At 43.8% G+C, this 19,719-nt stretch overlaps 1 protein-coding gene across 1 annotated transcript; it reads left to right on the top strand.

The window, feature by feature from the left end:
• Window positions 1-2,581: 2,581 nt before the first annotated feature.
• LOC104078733 (amiloride-sensitive sodium channel subunit alpha-like) lies at window positions 2,582-12,574 on the top strand. Its single transcript, XM_009580490.1, has 12 exons — window positions 2,582-2,901; window positions 3,765-4,017; window positions 5,443-5,636; window positions 7,106-7,209; window positions 7,629-7,792; window positions 8,378-8,489; window positions 9,098-9,202; window positions 9,763-9,841; window positions 10,596-10,653; window positions 11,433-11,488; window positions 11,812-11,887; window positions 12,161-12,574. The coding sequence occupies exons 1-12, from the start codon at window positions 2,582-2,584 to the stop codon at window positions 12,572-12,574; spliced, it is 1,935 nt and encodes a 644-aa protein (XP_009578785.1).
• Window positions 12,575-19,719: the final 7,145 nt, after the last annotated feature.

The following is a 19,719-nucleotide window of genomic DNA, read 5'->3' as shown; positions in this document are numbered from 1 at the left end:
AAGATAGACTTTCTGCCAAGGTACAGTGGGGTGTTTTGCAATTTGGTCTTAGTTGTTTTACTGTGTATTTCTATATATGTGTATGATTGATATATAGATATAGATACCTATACACCTGGCTAAACATTTGACTACATGACGTTCATGTGTAAGTGGTTAGCAGGTGTTGAGCATTGCGTTGCTGTGATAATATACGAACATATACTTGTTTGCTACTGCTGTATAACTTCCACTGACTTTCTTATAACCTGCAGCTTCTCCCCAGGCACTTACCACAGGCAAGACAGGCAACTGGTCACTGGTGCTGTTACATGTTTTGTTAAGTCCCTGACTGCAATTGCTATGTTAAATAAATTAGTGGTAGGCTGATCTGGGAAACCAGTGGAGAAAGGATGTTCTGTTGCCTTCAGCTGTAAGGTTAGCTGATAAAATTTGTAACCCATGGTTCAGAGTACTATTGCTCTGTGTAGTCTGTGTGGGAGTAACCGTTTAACTATATATGCACTGCAGAAAAACAGTGTTTCCTTGTAGCAAAAGTGGAATCGCTCGCTTCTCACTTCAATTCTTTATCACATGTTTTCTTTTAATTGTTCATGCCTTTTTTTAATATTTCACTTTGCTTGGGCTTCCTGTACTTGTTCAATGGCAAGTATATCTAAGAAATTTGAAAAATCATTTGTCATGTTCAATTATAGAAGTATAAAGGGGGCGTATATGCCTTTGAGATAATTTTGTATTACTGTTAAACAATATCTTAGAAAATACAAACATGGTATGTGTTATGGTCTTTGGGGAAAATAACTTGTGATAAACTGGTTTTCCTTGTCAGATAATGCACTTTTGTGGGCTATTTTAAAGCTAATCTGGTGTACATCTTCTGGAGTGCTCTTTGCTGTTTAAGGATTATTCCTAATCTTTCTGACATGAATAGGTACACTGAAAAGACTGTCTTAGCAGCTTGTAACGCTAAGATATCACTTCATATGAAGTCTCCTATTCCAAGGACCTTTGAAATAAAGCCATGTTTTAAAATGGAGAGGTCTAGTTGAGGATGAAGGCATTGCAGGTGAGGGCACTAGTGTGCATCAGCTGAGCTCTGGTAACCTCACTGGCACCTCAGACTGAGCCACCACCAAACACTTCAAGGCCCATAACTCAGTAAAGGGCCTGAGCTTTCATTTCGCTATGATGTAGCCCACTTTCAACAATTCTTTAGTTATTTGTGCGTTCCTTGTCTTGTCTTCAAGCTCTGTTACTGTATTTATAAGATTTTTATTTGGAGTTAAGGTTGGACCAAAGTGGTGTACTCAGTAAACTTCTCTTAATAGCATAATAGGTAGGGTGATTCACAGAGTGCTGTAATGTTGGAAACTCACATACTACAGGACTTGATGTCATGTTCAGCAAGTGGAAGTATGTCAACATTAGCCCAATGTCCCAAACCGGTACTAAAACCTGGGAAGATGTCCTCAGTCTATGCTGGCTAAAACATATGAGCAGAAATAGTGTTCACACTTTCATCAGCATAAAATCTGAAATTATCTAGGGTAGCATAGTACATGTTTTACTTACTGTGACAAAGGAGCTATGGATTTTGATTTCCAGTTATGCCACTCTTCTTGGGTGATTTTCAGTTTCTGAGCTTCCTTTTCACTTCTGTAAAATAGAGAGAAGGAGAAGATTTTTAGATTCCTGGAAGAAACTATTTATGTAAGAGATAGGTGGCAAAATTTCTGTTAATAGCAGCAATTAATATTTGTGTGGTCTTCAGAAACAACCCAAGAGCATTTTACTTCGAGTAGTATCTGCAATGCTTTATCCATATCCTCTGTGGTTTCAATTGAGGTGGTGTTTTTCTCCACTTCGTTTCCTAAATGCCTGATTCTGCTCATCTGAACTATGAAATACCTATTATATTTCATCTTGAAAGTGGCTGTATTTCAGGGATGGCAGAAATTAATCCTGTTTACCTCCATTCTGCAGAATGAGAGATCATACAGCAAAAATTAAAACCAAATTCTAATTTGTCCTTTCATTCACTTGAAAGTTGGATTTATACTGCTTCCTTGACATAAGGATGAAGCCATAGTGCTAGTTCTGAGACAGTCTTGTTTCAGGCCTATAGGCCAGCATGTTTCACGAAAATATACCCATAATAATGAATTAGTTTCAGGTGTGTATTAATGCACAGTGACACAATGTTTCAGAATTAAATGTTGGTCCTTAGTGTTCTTAGAAAGAAGAAAACTACACACCCCTTTGGCTGCAGACTTCTCAGCAGCTTGTGTGTTAGTAACTTCAACTTTGCATGTCCATACTAACAGAGAAGTCATAGTCTAAGTGTGGTAGAATGCCTCAAGTTACTTCGGCAGCAGTATGCAGAACGTTTGACCTCTTTGCTACTTCCTGATGTCCAAACTCTGGAAAGACAGATGAGTCTCAGCTCACAGTTATTTTCAACTTTTGCTAATAACAAACTCATTGGCGCCCTGTTTGAAAGAGTACATAGATCGGCCATGGTCTTTGTAACAAGCTAATAAGATTTTTTTTCTTTTTTATTGAACAGAAACAGACTTAGAGGATGGAGCAGGAAGTGGCAAGAGAAGAAGAAGAGAAGAAAGAAGGCTTGATTGAGTTTTATGATTCCTTCAAAGATATGTTTGAGTTCTTCTGTAAGAACACAACAATCCACGGTACCATCCGCCTGGTATGCTCAGACAGCAATAGGATGAAAACAGCTTTTTGGACTCTGCTTTTACTTGCCAGCTTTGGCATGTTATACTGGCAATTCGCACTGATGTTCAGCCAGTACTGGGCCTACCCTGTTGTCCTGACCATGTCAATGCACTCAGAGCCCAAGATGTTTCCAGCAATTACCATCTGCAATCTGGACCCATACAGGTAACTGGTGCTTTCCCCTTGGCTGTAGTCATGTCTTTACAGTCACAAGGGTTCAGGAAGGATCAGCAACCTATGACTGCAGCCCGGAGGAGGCTGAAGGTAGAGGGAGGCCAGCAGAGGGAGGTCTCTGCCTCACAGAGGTGGAAGGGGACTATTGTTTTTTCCAAACTGGTTTTAAGATAAGATCTTGCTGGGAATTGTGCAACAGCATGTAGCAGTTTATTTCATGCACTGAGTCAGGATAGAGGGAACTCTACCTTGTGACTTGGTTCAAGCTGCTAACTGATTTTGTGCCCCGATAAAAACAGCCTTTCCCTGAAAAACATGGTTACTGTGTGTATTCATTTGTAACAACTACCAGTCTCTGGAATATGCATGCTAGAGCTGATTCTGCTTGGGTTTTCGTACCGCAGAATGGCTTTAAGGAAACAATATAAGTTCTATGGAAGTCTGTGTGGTCCTGCTTGTCAAACAAGGCTCATGCAGTAATGGCAACTTATCGAGAAGTTTCAAATTACATAGTAAAGGAATTATGTAATTTCTTTCAATTAATTATCTATTTGGCTGACAGGAAGGCCAGTTCGTGCAGCTGATGTTGCACAGCTACAAGTTCTGAGGTTTTCAGCGGAGGATCCAGCAACTGGAAATTCAGCTACCAGAGCTCCTAATAAATTAATTTATTGAAGTTAGGTATGCTAAGCATAGGCACCATAATTGCTGGCTTTTCTCACACAGACATCAAGGTCTGCAGAGATCAGGAGAGTAGCCTTTCCATAGATACTGTGAGGGTACATAAAATAAAGTGCTTTTGTCTAATAGAAACATGGATATTCACAAATAGCTAATACTTCTGTTCCTTGCAGATTTGAACTGGTTAGCGAGCATTTGGTTCAATTGGATCACATGGCAGAGGAATCTATCACTTTTTTGTATGGCATCAACACATCAGCCAGCTTATTCCATATGAATGAGAAAAACATCCACGTAAAAGACTTGCCAAGCATAGGAAATCTCAGCAGATCTAGCTTCAAGCTGAGCCAAAACTTCTCACTCTTGAGAATGCCTGACCACGATAACAGGTCAGGGAAGAAACATTCCAGCGTGGGCTTCAGGCTGGTAAGTGCGTGTCCTCTTTGAGATTTAGATTTTAACCCGGCTACAGACAGGAGCAGCGAGGACTGGCTGCTCGCTGAGGGGCAGGGGCCCATCCCACAGTACCTGAGCAAGCGAGCAGGGAAAGCTCACAGAGGGTGGCCAGGTCCAAACAAGAGTCCAGCTCGTGGCCAGGAGGCAGGTTCAAGGTCAGGCCGTGAAGTTAGGCCGCTGGATCGACAGGGTCCGTGGGGAGGCAGGACCTGGCTGGAAGGCAGCAGCCCAAAATGGGGCTGAAGGCCCCGAGCTGAGCTTAAATGGGCTCCGGGGCCCACGGGCAGAGGGTGTGGGTGGAGGCCCCAGGTGAGGCCGCTCAGGGCCCTTGAGGCCTATCAGTGCACTCAGGGCCCTGGCAAAGATCTCACAAGGCACATTCAAAAAAATGGTTGAAAAAATAGATAGTTTCAGTGCTGTGTAATGACAACTTGGAGGATGTTTCACGAGAGTCCATCCCTGTCTCTAGCAGTTTATGCTGATGGCCAGGATTCTTGTGAAGTGAAACAATAGCAACGTCAATGGTTTTACACGGCTGTAAGGTCCTTCTGGTAGTGACAAATTCAGTAGAGAATGGTAGCAGCAGGCTATGGGAATCATTGTACCCCTTTCTAAAAATATACAAAGCATCTAAACTTGGCAGGTGAGCCTAGAAATAACAGAGAAACAACATGCGAGGATTCCCTGGGTGTCTACATGCTGTGGTACTGGGGGCACTAGAAATGTTGCAGATAAAATGAAAGATGGCAATAACAAATCAAGAGGATGAATACAATAAATGTGTATCGGTGACTTTGGAGAAGAATGCAAATGCTTCAGATTCTTTGTGTCAAAACCAGGGTTAGCATAGACCTAAGAGCAGAAGCTAGGAGAGGGAGATTGATGTGGCTTGAAAGGCCAGCAGTTTTTGCCTGATTATTATCGTCCTGCCCTATCCTGAAGTCCTTCACCAGGCACACTTTCACCAGAATCTGTGGGTGTTCACCTGTCTAAGGCCTGAGTAAGAACAAAGAAACCGTCTCGGGACTTGGTTCATGATTCATGGGTTGTAGAGAATTCCCACCAGCCCTGTCCTTCCTTCTCCCAAGGTACTTGAGTTTGCTTGTCTGCTCTCTTCTCCCACTTTTCCCCTGCACTCATTCTCCTGAGATGAAGTAACACAGCTAATTCAGCTTCAAGAAGAGAAGGTGCTTAGCACATGACAAGAGGTCCCTTCCAACCTCAGCAATTCTGTGATTCTCTGATAACTAAAATGATCAGAGACTTCATTTTCTGCAAAAACAGAGGCTCCCCTTGTCCCTGTATCCAGTATTGCCTTTACCCCCTGATCTCTGTTACCCTTAGGCTGTTGTGTCCTGGCTGTTCTGAATGGCTCCCTCTCTTCTTTTCTTCCAGTGCAATGCCACAGGTGGGAATTGCTTTTACAAGACCTATTCGTCTGGGATGGATGCAATTCTTGAATGGTACAGGTTTCACTACATGAATATCATGTCCCAGCTACCAGTTATAATTAACATTTCTGATCATGAGGAGCAAATAGAAGATATGGTCTACTCCTGTCAGTATGATGGGGAGCCCTGCAGACCCAGGTATGTTACTTCTTGAGACGCTAATTGTGATTTCAGCAGAACTCAAGGACTTGGGAGACTAAAACCGAGCCTACACTTTCAGGCACTGCAGGCACTGCAGGCACTGCACCTCACGGCATATTGCCAGGCTTAGCCCTTGTTGGGGGTATGACTGAAAGAAAGAACAGCCTTTCATGATCAGAGCATGGGGCTAGGAACCTAGAAATTAGCGTTCTGCCGTGACTTACCTCTAAGACTATGAGTTAGTGTCTTAGGGTGTCAAAGAAGCCTTAGCAGGAATTAAACCTTTACTGGTACAAAGATGCATTGACTGTATTGAATGGTAAATGATGAATGCCTATATGCATGGGAGGAAAGGAGCAGGAATCCTCAGATATCCAATGGATAAAAGCGGGATCTCTTTTTGCTGTAACAATTAAAAGGGGAAGAAGGCTCTCACGACTCTACTGTAGCATTTGGCCCCTGAGCACAAGGATTGTTCTCAACTATTATGCCAGGAGGATTCAGTTAATGCCAAAAGGGTCAGATGGTCTTTTTGCATCCTTTTGTCCCTAGAGGCAAAGAAGTGAGCCTGCTGCACACACCAAGGCAAAGGTGTATCTTCTTTTTCCTGCATGCCTGTGGACTCCACTGTTGGAAGCTCTTCCAAATACAACTGACATACACCACCCAAGACAATGCTGTGCCTCAGGCACACGAGCCATTTGCTGGCCTATTTGTTTTCAGCTGATGACTTGAACAAAGTTAACAGCAATGCACTCATCTATAACATAGAATAAGCAGAAGGCAAACTAAAGTGTTTTTCTGAGCACTTTCAGCAAAGAGGAGAGGGATCTACAAAGTTTGTTGTGGATCATTTTATGAGATAAGGTCCTATCTTACCTTTCCTGGAGGCAATTGACTCTTACATTCTTCTGCACTTAGTGTTTCTGATGCTTTCATGTAATAGATCTCTGTCTGTGCACTTGATGGTGAGCATCGTCATTTTTGTACATGTGTTCATCCAACTCTTCTTAAGAACTCTTATAAACTGGTGGAATGTGGAGGCAGACTTGGCCAGGGAAATTCAGCATGGTCGTAATAAGTGGTGTAACTTCTAAGAAAACAAGGAAAGAGAGAATCTATTTCTCCTATTGGTTAGAGCACAGAATTGGTGTTTCTCCTATTGATTAGAGCACAGAACTTCAACCTGCCTGGTTGTTGGAACAAGCAGGGAAAAATGTAGTCTACTTGGTGGAAGGAAAAGCAAGTCAGAACTCTGAATTTGACTCCTGTGTTTGCTGCTCTGGCTGTAACCTTGGGTGAGCAGTGAATCCCTGTGCACCTGATTTTTTTCCTGGTCTCCGGTGAGTTAACAACTCTTTCTCATAGGCACTCCTGTACATACACACACAAAACACATCCTACATAGAAGTAAAGATATTGCTACACTCATAATTAAAACCCATCAAAATCTCTCTTGATTTCAGTGACTATATTCACTTTCACCACCCAGTCTTTGGAAGCTGCTATACTTTTAACAGCAAGGGAACAGACCCTTTTTGGACAGCTACAAAACCAGGAATTCCTTACGGTATGTTATTTGGCAAAGGGTGGGAGGAAGAGCTAAAGTTAATATAATTTGGCTATGGATTAAATATATGTCTTCTATACATGACTTATTGACATGCCCTCTCTTCTAGTCCAGTGGCACAAATTATATACTGTATTTGCTTGCTTCACTAGCCACATGTATATGATAGCCATATCAGCCATCTCTTAACTTACAGCAAGCAGAATATTATTTTAGTTTTCAAGCAGAATATTATTACAGTTTTGGAATAGGCTGGTGCAATTGCTACCTGCCCGCTCACCAGGTCTCTAAGGAAAAAGAATGGCTCCTCTGTGAGCTAAGACAGCAATTTGATCAGTGCTGAGAATTCAAGATGTGGTGGTGTTCCTATTTTGGCCCAAAATAAGTTGTTATATGCTTCCCTTTTCTTTGGTTTACAGGACTTTCCCTTATCCTGAGAGCAGAGCAGAAGGATCACATCCCACTCTTGTCTACAGTAGCAGGTGTGAAAGTGATGATACACAACCACAATCAGACACCATTCCTTGAGCATGAAGGCTTTGACATCAGACCAGGCATTGCAACTACCATAGGCATTCAGCAGGTTAGCCACTTGCTCAAGAGCATTGTTTCTTTTCCTTCTGATTGCAAGAAGTTGTGAGGAGCTGAACATTGTGACTGACTCATACAACGGACTTGTGGGACTCCTGTGTTCACTTCTCGACTGTGCATGTATATTTATATACAGCCCCTTTTCTCTCTTCACTGTACTCAGGTTCCCATGGGTAAAACAAAATTATTCCAAATGTGCAAGTGCCCTTTTGGTCCTCAGTACCTTGGGGCCTGATTTGTTTTACACTGAGGCTCTTATACCTCTTACATCTTGTTCCAGCTCTACACAGGGGGCTGCGTGTCTACATTAGGATGAGAACAAACATTCAGAAGTGATTTAGTTATTTTGACGTGATGAGTTACTGCTTGTCACCTGAACCAGTGACTGCCCATGTGCACTCACCTACCTTTACCCTGTTACTGTATATGTTTTATTAGCAAGGCATAGCTTGGCTGCTCACATGTATTGCTACACTTCCTGTCCTTCATATGATGCTCCATCCAGTTAAGTTTAGATGGTGATGGCTAGGTCCAATTAAAGCTCCTAATCACTCAGGCCTCTTTTCTGTGTCCACAGGATGAGGTGAATCGCCTGGGTGGCAATTATGGGAAATGCACAACTAATGGCAATGATGTGAATGTTAAACTCCTGTACAACAACTCCTACACCCTGCAGGTATTGTCAGAGTGGCTGGCTGAGGCCCCAGCTTGTTCAGAGTGGATGAATAGCAAACAAGTCATACCTTACTCTCCAGAGAGCTTTTACAAATCAGAAGGTTCATTGCTGGAGATAACAGAGAGATTCATGTCCCTCTGAAAAGAAGCTCACAAACAGGGTGTTATAACTTGGAATGTGTTTTACTGAGTGGGGGATACTCAGTCCCAGACACTGGGGCTCTTCCCTCCTTGTAACACAAGAGAGATCAGACAGCGAGCCAGTCGAGGCAGCTGGACTGTTCTAGTAGGACATTCTTGGGCCATCAGGTCTTTATTTGTGGAAGTAGTTGCTCCTGGCTCTAGATGCTTGGCCTGTTTAACTGAGATGTTACTGGGTATAATGAAATAGGGAGCTTGGGAAAATTCTATCTATCTCACTGAGTTCAATACTGTTTTCAGAGGTAAAGCCAGGAAACGAAAAGTGAAAACCTTTTGCATCATCATGCTCTAGTAATGGCTGGTGTCTTTTTGCAGCAACAAAATCCGTGCATCATCTCCTAGCAGCTGCATGCTACAGACTGAAGATTTGGGCACTTGAGAATTTCTGGCTTATCCAATCTTTTATGCCTTCTTTATTTTCCTTGCTTTCAGCACATAATGGTTCGAAAATGTGGCTGTGGTTATTACTACTACCCACTGCCTCCCGGTGCTGAATACTGTAACTACAATAAGCAGCCTGCATGGGGTAAGAGCAAAAGACTGCTGTCTTGTCCTTGTGGGAAGGGAACATCTTCCTACAGTAGTCACTGGTTACATGACTTCTTAGATTACTGCCCTTCTACTTGGTGCCTATTTCCTCACATCACTGAGTCCCACCAGATGGTAGACACCTTTCTGTGTATTTGCATGGATAGTTAGTGCATAAAAGTTAGTGCATAAAAAATCTTGATGCTATCAAGCATCCCTTTGTTAAGGACATTAACATAGGGTCAGGCTCTTTCATGTTACCAATATTCGTGGCTCTGCTGGTGTAAGACAAAGCTTTGAATAACTTCTCTTGGTTTTCTGGTTGGCCTATCCTCAGCAGATCCTTACAGGGAAGGCACCTGCATTGCACACAGGTGATTAGCTCGGCCATGTGGAACCATTCCAAAGTGAGAGTGAGGCAAAACCCAGGTCTCTCTGAGAGAGTGCTGTATGCTTGGGAAGGCCAAGTGAGGGCAGAGGTTTTGGTAGCCTTCCATTTGGTAGCCTTCCATCTCCTGAGGAAGTGTCTGACTGTGTTCCTGCTATTTTTTTCACCAGGTCACTGCTTTTACCAGCTGTACAACAGGCTCAGAAATCATCACCTGAATTGTTTTGATCAGTGCCCCAAGCCTTGCCGGTAGGTCACAAAAGTAGAGCACAATAAATGCCGGCTTGCAGAGGAAAATTACACCAGTGGAAAGCAGGCAACTTAGTGGAAAATTTATGGACCAACTGGCTGACTGAATTTTGGCATTTTCTGAACCAGAGATTTCAATTTGATGTTTGAACCCCAATGCTGAGAAAGGAAAAAGATAATAGCATTAGAGAAATTAAATAAAAACTTCATGCGTGCATGACAGCAGAGAGGGGAAATTGTTTTCATCACACCGAAATGTTTTATTAAGCCCAAACCAAATTGTATGTGTCATTTTTCAATCTATATTACTTTTCTTGGTTCACCTTTTTTAAGTAGGTCAATTTCCAAATGGAAAGACATAAGTTTAAAGCATTAAGCCCAAACCAAATTGTATGTGTCATTTTTCAATCTATATTACTTTTCTTGGTTCACCTTTTTTATTGTAGGTCTATTTCCAAATGGAAAGACATAATTTTAAAGCAAAATACCAAATATTTTGGTTTTGAATACATCAAAGAAAAGTTTTCAGGATTTTGAAACCATTCTAGTTTTCCTCCTGACCTGACGAACAGTTTTCAGGCAAGCTCTGGTTTAATTTTCTAAGCTGACTTACAAAGCTTTTTCCAAAGTTCTCAAGAGCTGCCCCCAGAACTTCTGCTCTGGGCAAGTAGTTAGCATTGTTAAACTCCTTCCTGTATTCACTTTTAAATGCCAAGAGTCATAGTGATCATAATCTCCATTTTTATCTTATCAGGGAATCACTGTACAAGGTGTCTGCCGGGACAGCTAAATGGCCATCAGCGAAGTCTCAGGTAGTCCATACAGACAACTGCTATGTTTAGAGGGGATACTGTATTTACTATGGCTGTTGGAACATTAAAGTTAAAGGTGAAAACAATGACTCAGGCAGCAGCAATGGAAGTGGCCAATAAAGCAAACTGGTCCAAAACCTGGGCCCAAGGGAATGACCCTGTAGTTAAGATGCCAGGCTAAGATGCTGGAGAGGTAGGTTCAATTCCAGTTCTAATCCAAACATCCTTGTGACTTTAAGCAATTCACCTCACTGCCTTAGTTCCCACCTACAAAATGGCATTAATGACTTTCTGCTTCCAGTGGGTGTTGTGGTGTAACAACTCATATATTACTGTTATTGAGGTGCTGCAGGGCTGCAATGGAAACTCTGTGAGTCAATAGATGACCTCTTGCCATTTCCTATGTTCTAATGTTAAATGGGCATTCAGGCTGTATGACCAGGTAATTAATTCACGTGAAATAGGTGATAATGTAGATGTAAATCCAACCAATACATTTTAAAAGAGGAAATTATTTGGTGGCATTGCCATTAAAGGCAGAATTTAAGAACCAGAATACTATACACACCTAAAATATCAGTGTGTATTTCCTTTCTACTCTGGCGAATATAGCTACTACTTGATAGCTATCACTACATGTTATAAACCAATCAAATACATCCTTTTTTATTATTTGCAATAGCCATTTTACTGCTTATGAAATCTACATTTACAAAATATTAAACGTACAAAACCTCTGAAGACAGGATTGCCAATAACATACGTATACTCTGCTGCAGGACTGGATCCGCCAAGCTCTAAGGCATCAGAATGGATATAACTCTACCAGCAACAGGTTAGTCACTGCGAGAAGGTACTCCTGTTAAAACTTGCAGAATTTGTAGACGTTAGACTGGAAAGGGAGGACAAGAGAAAAATGTACAGGGTCATCCGATAAATTTTCCATCTTTCCTCACAACACCGTAAGACAGTCACTTCTGTAACCTTTTTCCAAGCTCATGTTAAACACCCTCAGGAAGAAAGCTTGAGTGAGTGGTGAAACCTATTGCCTAGCAATCAGCATGTAAAATTGAGACCAGAATGCCAGCAGGACCTTCCACCAGGTGAATGACACGTGGACATCCCTCCGTTGCTAACTGCTCCCTTTCTCCAATACAGGAAGGATATTGCCAAGGTGACTATCTTCTACCAGCAACTGAACTACGAGTCTGTGAACGAGTCTCCTTTACTCTCAGTAGGTTGCACTACATCAGCTCTAAACACTGTTACCTGTCAGCAGTTATGGTGTGCTCTGTATGGTTGGAGGGAGGATTATTTACAGCCCCCAAGATGGGATGGGATTATTCTTCTTAAGGAAGAGACTTAAAAACTTCACATTTTACACAGTCACACAAAATTACTCCCCAAATGGCAAGCAGCTAACTGACCTGCTGGCAATACGCAATAATTTCAGGTTCCCAGAGCTCTGCTGTGTTTGATAAACACAAGCCTTTGATTCTTTCCGCAGGAGAATCTGCTGCTGTCCAGCATGGGAAGCCAATGGAGTCTCTGGTTTGGATCCTCAGTGTTGTCTGTAGTTGAAATGTTTGAGCTGCTTATAGATACACTAGTCCTGTCTCTCCTCTTCTGCTACCAAAGGTTCAGGTCAAAGAAGATGTTGAAAGTAGCTCACACTCCTACCATCCCCAGCGTGAGCTTGACCCTAGAAAACTATCGAGTTGTGCAAGAAGAAGCTGGAAAAGGCGATGATTCTGCTCATACTCACCCTTCTGGAGTGACTATTGCCATGGACAACAACAGTGACCTGCATCTTCACCCTCTCTCCAGCAAGGTGGAAATGCCAGAGCTTTGCCCAGATGTGGTGCTCAATGGATTTAGATACACGAAGGACAGCTCTTTGGAAGGGGAACTGAATAGCTAAGGATATGTTTGTGTGCACAGAGAAGTGGGAGACTTGAAACTCCCCTAACGCTCAGGTGCTGTCAGAAAGATTGCACGCAGAAACGTTCTAGATCCACAATCTGTGAGCACCTAAACACCACACTGCTGAGCTTGGCAATCCTCCTCCAGCTATGACAAGTTCATTATTAAACCATCCGTCTGTCCTGGATTCAGGCATCATGCAATGTTCTTTTGTTCCTAATGAGTATCTGGGGAGGGAAGAACTGTACTTCTACTCTCTGGGACAGTCGTCGAGTCCTCATAAAAGCCTATTCATAGCTTTTAACTTTTAAACCCTTGTGAGGAAATCAGCCTGTGGCTTCAGACAGGCCCATCTACATTTCACAAATGTACTCAAGAGAAAAGTCAGCCTGGCTGCTAATGGAAGGATTTCCAATGGAGGCGAAGGAGTGTGTGCTCGTATCAGTCAGCGTTGTCTTGAGAGTGACAGAGAATGTAATAACAAGAGGTGGCTCTGATGCCAGCTTTGCTGGTAAGACACCTCTCTGTCCTTAACCTATGAATGTTGCATTTTGAGGACAATGCATAGAATGCTGCTGCTGAGATGCTTTTAGACTTAACCCAGATTATTTAAAATGAGACTCACTATCTTAGAGGAAAGGAAAGAGAAGAAACGGGGTTGATGATAACTTTTTTATGTCACAGATGAAGCATCTGATTTATTTAGAAGATTAAAACAATGCTGCGTTTTTGTTGCAGTCCATTTATAAATAGAGATGTTTTAATGTTAATATTTGACATTTATTTTTGATGATGATGATATTTGCACAGGAGCATTTTACTCTGTTATAATCTTGTTTATGACTTTCTGTAGAAAACCAGAGTTAACAAGAAATCAATGAGCTTCGTTTTGTAACTTTTTTAAATAATAAAATGCTCTGAATACAGACTATGACTGGAGGTTTAATTTGACTTTGTTTTCCCTTCAACCGATATTTGGGTTTGTTACTGCCTAATTTTTACTTCTAAGTGTTGGCTCTGGAAAAGTCTTTTTCAAAATGTCCAGACCTTACTTGCAGAAGCCTAAATGCGTAGGGCCAAATCATGAAAAGAGTTTGGGTTCCAGACACGGAGATGGGATCCTCGTAGCCTTCGGTTTGCTGCTGACATCATTGGAAGCCAAGCACTAAGATACTTTTGAAAGTCTCACTTTTTTGCTTGAGAACCTTTTCACAGCCCTGGCCATCCTCCCTGCAGCGCTTCTCACTGGATCCCTGGGTCTTCCCCTGCCCCTCTTCTGCTTTTTTTCATTCACAAGGAGAATCTACGGAGATGTAGACCAAACCCAAATTAATTGTGCTGTAATATGCCAGCCAAGTTACAATGAATAGGAACACGTGGGTTCCATTGCAGGGGGTGATTCAGCTTTTTCCCTGGGTCTTCTGCACTGGGAAACACAGCTGCTTTGCTGACTGGCCAGAGTGATTTTATGCAAAACTGTACTGCCAGTGACCCTGCTGAGAAAGGATACCATGAAGAAAAAAAGCACTAAGGGCAAGAAAGAGAGAAAAGGAATTAGACTTCTAAGCAGAACATCTGGGCATGCCCTGGGAATGCAAAACTTAAGTGGGTGCCATGCGGTCATCACTCAAAGATTACAACGCCTTAGGTATACACACGTCTGTATGTCAGCATACACGTACACCTCGCTCTCAAAAGAAAGCCCCGCTCAGAACTCCCAGACTTGTTACCACTGGGACTAAATGGGGAGGCTAAAAGCAAATTGATGAAAGAACCTTTATACTGGTCCCGATGCACAAAAAACCCCCATCGCTACAGAATTCTGCATCATGTAATGGAATTTCCAGGAGGGGCGAATTTTGGGACAGAGGAGTGCAGGACCAAGGATCAAGTGGCAATACCTTGTCTCGCGGTCAGATTTGGAACACGAGGTATGTGGCAATACAGGACAGGGACCTGTTAGCAGGGGCGTGTGCTTCGGTTTGTACGTGTGCAGACCCAGAGGAGCAAGGGGTGTTGCAAGCCGGGAGGGAGATGCCTTGGCAGCACGGTATGCGAGTGGGCAGCGAATGTCTATCGGTAGTACGGAGACGTAAGACTGGAAGAGCAAAAGGCGGGGGTTCACTATGGGAGAGGGACATGGGGAAAATTTGCTTCACACCTGCTTGTGCCACCTTTAGTAGAATAAAATAATGATTTCTAAGCTAGTGGAGGCCTAAGTAATAGGTATCCAGTTTGAAGGTAGCTTAGAGCAATCTTCTGTGAGGGTGTGGGGTAATTTTCAGTTTAGTAGCTACCTCTTTATTACAGAACATTCCCGTAGCCTGCTGTAGTTGAGAAACCAGCCATACAAATTCTTCATTAGGGTCATACCTTAGTGCCTGTGATATCATCACTGAAATATCTGTCCTATTTGGAGCTCCTTATATCTGAGCTGTGCATTGCCGGTGTGGAGCAAAAATTGAGGCACAGATGGGAGTCACTGTTAAACTCAGAATCACACAGCAATGCCATAGAAAGGTATAAATCCAGAGACCCAGCTCGCTACTCTAGCTGCCAGGCTATTCTTCCCTGACGGAGAGCTTCTCTGATAGCTGCGATAGAAATTTGAATTGCAGCAGGCCGTTTCAAGCCCCTTTCCTGCTGCAAGCTGCAGGGCAAGCTCTTCTGCAAATGTGGCCAGAAGGCTGCTAGCTGTGCAAGAAGCAGCTGCTCTCCTGCAAGCCCATCACCCTGAACCACTGCCCAGCCCTTCCACCGCACGCACGTCCCACTGTGCAGCTCCGTGCACACCTAGTAGCATCTCTCCTTGGGTCCCTGTGTCTGTGACGGCTTGCGAGAGCTGCGTTCTGTTGTCTGGAGATGCTTGGAGGCTTGTCTCTTAGGAAAAACATCTTGTCAGAAGGGCTGAGATGTTTATTAAGCTGCCACATTGCTAGGGTGTTTCATTAATAGCATTAACGAAATTAGAGCATGTCTTAATCAGATAAAACAGAAGGGCTACCAAGAGAGTTAGAATCTTGTGTCTCTTTGGAGAAAAGTTCATTTAGCTTCCTCTCCTCAAGCCATAAACCTGTGCCAGATAAATTTCGTATTTTAGATCTTCTCATACTAAAGTGCTTCACTGACTTGTAAAGATCTAGAAGAAGAAAGAATGAGGAAATGTGTGTGATTTTAAAAAAAAAATCCTGTCTTTATTCTCAGTTCATAGATACTGTTTGCATGTGAGATTTTTTCACTCCCACCTCTTCAAAAAAATACATTTCTTCTGCCATAAGATATATTACATTTCAGCATGTCATAGTTTTTATATCCCATTCTGCATTTTATTATGTCATGGTGCCTATACCTGTATAGTCCACACATAACCTTTTATTATTTTTGATAACTATGACATACAATAACAAAACAGACAAAAATAATACTGAAAGCGGTGCCTTACAGAAGAGTACAACTCTCCTAACAGTGAGATGCACGACTAGCAGGAGATGGAGAGCCCCTGCGGGAAATAGCTAGATTCAGTTTTCAGTATTGCTTGTAAAGTCTCCATGGAATCGGTATGGTACTTCCCGGTCCATGCTAAACCGAAGGTCTCAAAGCACTCGGTGGTAGCGGTACCCTAGGAGGTGTTTTGCCAAAGGTTTTGCAGTGGACAGGTTGGGACTGGGACCACTATGGCTTAATGGTAGTCTGGCGCTGAGTCCTGGGTGGCCTTTCTCCATTGAGAGGACGGGAGGTCTGCGTGTGGAGGGCCTCGTGCCGCAGGGAATTGCGTTCTGTTGCCGCTGCGGGAAGCTGGCGCTTCCTCCGAGCAGGGCAAACGGCCGGTACTGTCTGTGAATGAGCTGAGCCGCCTGGCTCCAGGGCCGCCGCCACAAAGCAGCACAACTAAAAGTCTGCGACATGGACTTTTCCTCAGTTTTAGGAGCGCTTCAGACTTGGTCTCCTCCTGCCATACTCGTGGTCAGGATCACTCACCTGTACTTCGTTTTAGGGGCAGGCATTGTGGCACTGTCATAAATGCTAGCGTTTGCATACACCCAGAAAGGGAAGATTTTCCCAGAAATAGCAATTTAGAACGGGCATTGAGAGCTAAAAGATCAGCTTGACTCATGTTGAACTGCATTCAGGTACTGCAAGGCACGGGACCTACGCCTACAGTCCGAACGCATACCTATTCCGGAATTACCTATTCCGGAATTACCCTGGAACGTCTGTCATCTTCCTGGTCAGGGCACACAAGCAGACCCCAGGGAAAATCCAGGTTTCTAGTAGAAGCATGTCTGAACAGAGAACATCTTTCTTCAGTGGCTGAGCTCAGCTTGCCCGTTACACCCGCTCAGAGGTTTCAGCCGCTCTGCGCTCATGGAGCCGGGGCAGCTCAGAGCTCGACCTTCCAGCAGAAGGTCTTGGCAAGGGAGGGGGCTATCTGCAGGAGTGGCTGAAATGTAGGCTCCTCCTTTTGAGTTTCTCAGGGTTGTTCGAAGCCATGTGAGAGAACTCCCGGAAGATGTCCAGGTAGGTAGCATCTCCTGCAAAAATACACAGGAAGAGGCATTAGTCCCGATATTTTTGCTTTGCCTTGCTTTGATACTTCCCACCCATGGAGATCATGGTGCATCAGGCCATTTTCACTCGGAACTATGAATTTCATCTGGATGTAAGAGACAGCTCTACATGTGATACAAAGACAGAGCCCAGCTCTTTGGCCTTGCACTGCCTCAGAGGGTTCTGTTTTGGCTTCCCATTCTATGTTAATAAGAACAGGATTATTCACCAGCTTGCATATGTAAACATGCTCCCAGGACTCTTGCTCTGCAGTCAGATTTGGGATAATTCCTCCCTTCTAATATGATTGGTACTTTTTTCCAAAGCCCAAGAGACAGTAGAGAGACTTTTAGGACTTGAAGGAGAGAGCTATTCTGGAAGCTGAGTGCTCTGAAACGCAAAGGTCTTTTGTTGTGCCACTTGTGCAACAGCAGAGCTTGGTGCAGCCGGGGCCGTAGGGCTTGGTATTAGTTTGCTGGAGACAGCGTTCAGCCAGGAACAGAGATAAGGTGATTTACTAGTGGTCTGGCTTCTCTTCTGGCAGCCAGACTTTTCAGAGCTGGTTGTGGCAGGTGCAACATAAGTCCACCTGTACTGGAACAAAACAACAACCTGTTGAAGGGCACTATCAGATAATAACAATTCTCCGTGACAGCTGACTCAAACCACAAGTGAAGGCAAAGAGTTCAGGTGTCCCAGCAGTGGTTCTATGATAGAATCTCCCTTGATGCAGGAACAGCTTCAGATTTATGCTGCAATTCTAGAGATAATTAGGCACCCGCATCCCATTAACGATATCTCTGCTTGTACATTGGCTGCTTGATGTTCTAGGGCAGTTTCTGCCACGGACTGGGCTACTGAGCTCATTTTTACCTGGTGATGAACCCATGTAGCCACAGGGGAAAAGATAAGGCAAAGATCCCAGGTATTCACCTACATAGGTGCAGCTGCCTTTAGTCTTTCATGCAGAGCTCCTGTGCCCTTTGTTTGACAGAAGACGTGTCCCGGAGAGTCACCGGGAGGGTAGATCCACAGCTGCTATGAGCCGCATGGCTCCAAGGCACATCATCTGTCAATATTGGTGCAGTGCTGAGGGGAGAGAAAAGCTAATACAAAAACTTGGTTCCACAAAGCCAAGTCGATAGCAGGATCCAGTGTAACTTCATGTTGCCTCACAAACTCAGCTGGAGAGAATGGTCTGAGCGTGAGCGTGTCCAGCTGGCTGAGAGGGGACAGAGAAGGCTTGCGGCTTCCCCTCGCTCGCCTGGCAGCGCTCCCTGCCCCGGAGGCATCCTCCGAGAAGGATTCCTCCAGCTGCTCCTCTGCTGCGAGCTCGCAGGACGGGTCCCTCTGTGAACGTGGTGTCCCCTTCCACCCCAGCTCGTGAGTGAGCACAATGGGATGTGAGAATTGTTCGTCCAGCCCAAAAGGTCTTGAGATTAGTCTTCAGCATTATCCACATGCAGGTGGCAAAGGCTTCTAGCACGAGCCTTACCGGCAGGCAGGCGTTAATCAGGATCTGTTGATTTTCAGGCACAGCAACGCTCAGGAAATGTATGGTTTGTACCTGCCACAAAACCAACTTGACCTACCTGCCAGCTTCTGATTATAGTCACTTGAGCCCCTCCTTAACTGGTGGGGCTGAGCCTGTTTCCAGTGCCCCCGCCAGTGCTGTCCTGTGCATACAAATATCCCCTAACGTTACAGTGACTTCTGCCTTGCAGCCTGTTAGACCACCGTCCCCTCCCACCAGTGACAGACCCTCCACGACCCACACTGCCTTTCATTCTCTGTGTGCATCACCCCAGCTTCCCAGCGTTTCCACCTGCTCCCCTGCCACCTATTCCTCCCACCTTCCCGAAATAAAATGGACTCCCTTTCTGGGAGAAGAAAAAACCCCACACTTATACGCTATATATTCTACGAGGACAATAATAGACTCATCTTCCAGGGTTTATTTAGGCTGAGTCTGCTGTTGAATGGTTAAGCATACCTGGCAGCAACAGGTAAGTAAGCGCTGAACTGGTTGAGTTCTGCTATAGAGACCAGGTAACGGCTACTACTTCTCCTCTTTGATCCTGACTTAGTTTTGACACCAGTGGGATGGTGGTAGCGGGACAGAGAATGGGCTGTTACCTCCTGCCAGTAGGTTGAGCATGTTGGTAAAATCATTAATATACCCTTGTTCAGTGAGATCACTAATCCTCCTGCATACTGGTAAAATATTTGTTCTGGCAACACTCAGATATAAGTCCAATTACAAGAATCCTACTGTTGTAGTAAAGTATTGGTCCCAGACTTCTGAAGATATTTAAGCATTTAATCCTCATTAACTAAAGAAAGAAAGAGACAGCCTTTTGGAGATCTGGGTTTCTGTAATTGCATTGCAGTCTTCAGTGTATTTATCCTTGTGAGGTTGGGCGAGACCATAGTCTCCATTTTTGACAGAAAATAGAAAGGTAGTAAAATAAAGGGGTGGCAGTGGGAGTCAGTAACAGGGTGGGGAGCGAGCCACGTGTCTCCCAAGCTCTATGCTTATAAATTTACTGTAAGACCATGCAGCTCTCCTTCCATAAATGCCTTAAGTGACCGTAA

This window comes from Fulmarus glacialis, unplaced genomic scaffold (assembly GCF_000690835.1).
Source record: "Fulmarus glacialis isolate BGI_N327 unplaced genomic scaffold, ASM69083v1 scaffold756, whole genome shotgun sequence".
NCBI classification, from domain to species: domain Eukaryota; kingdom Metazoa; phylum Chordata; class Aves; order Procellariiformes; family Procellariidae; genus Fulmarus; species Fulmarus glacialis.
This window is presented reverse-complemented; position numbering and strand designations above follow the sequence as displayed.

Bases quoted from the DNA above. Each gene is read 5' to 3' on its own strand.
- LOC104078733 (XM_009580490.1), top strand. From the start codon at position 2,582: ATGGAGCAGGAAGTGGCAAGAGAAGAAGAAGAGAAGAAAGAAGGCTTG. The intron at 7,210-7,628 runs GTATGTTATTTG...TTTGGTTTACAG, and splicing joins AAAACCAGGAATTCCTTACG to GACTTTCCCTTATCCTGAGA. The intron at 11,489-11,811 runs GTTAGTCACTGC...TCTCCAATACAG, and splicing joins TATAACTCTACCAGCAACAG to GAAGGATATTGCCAAGGTGA.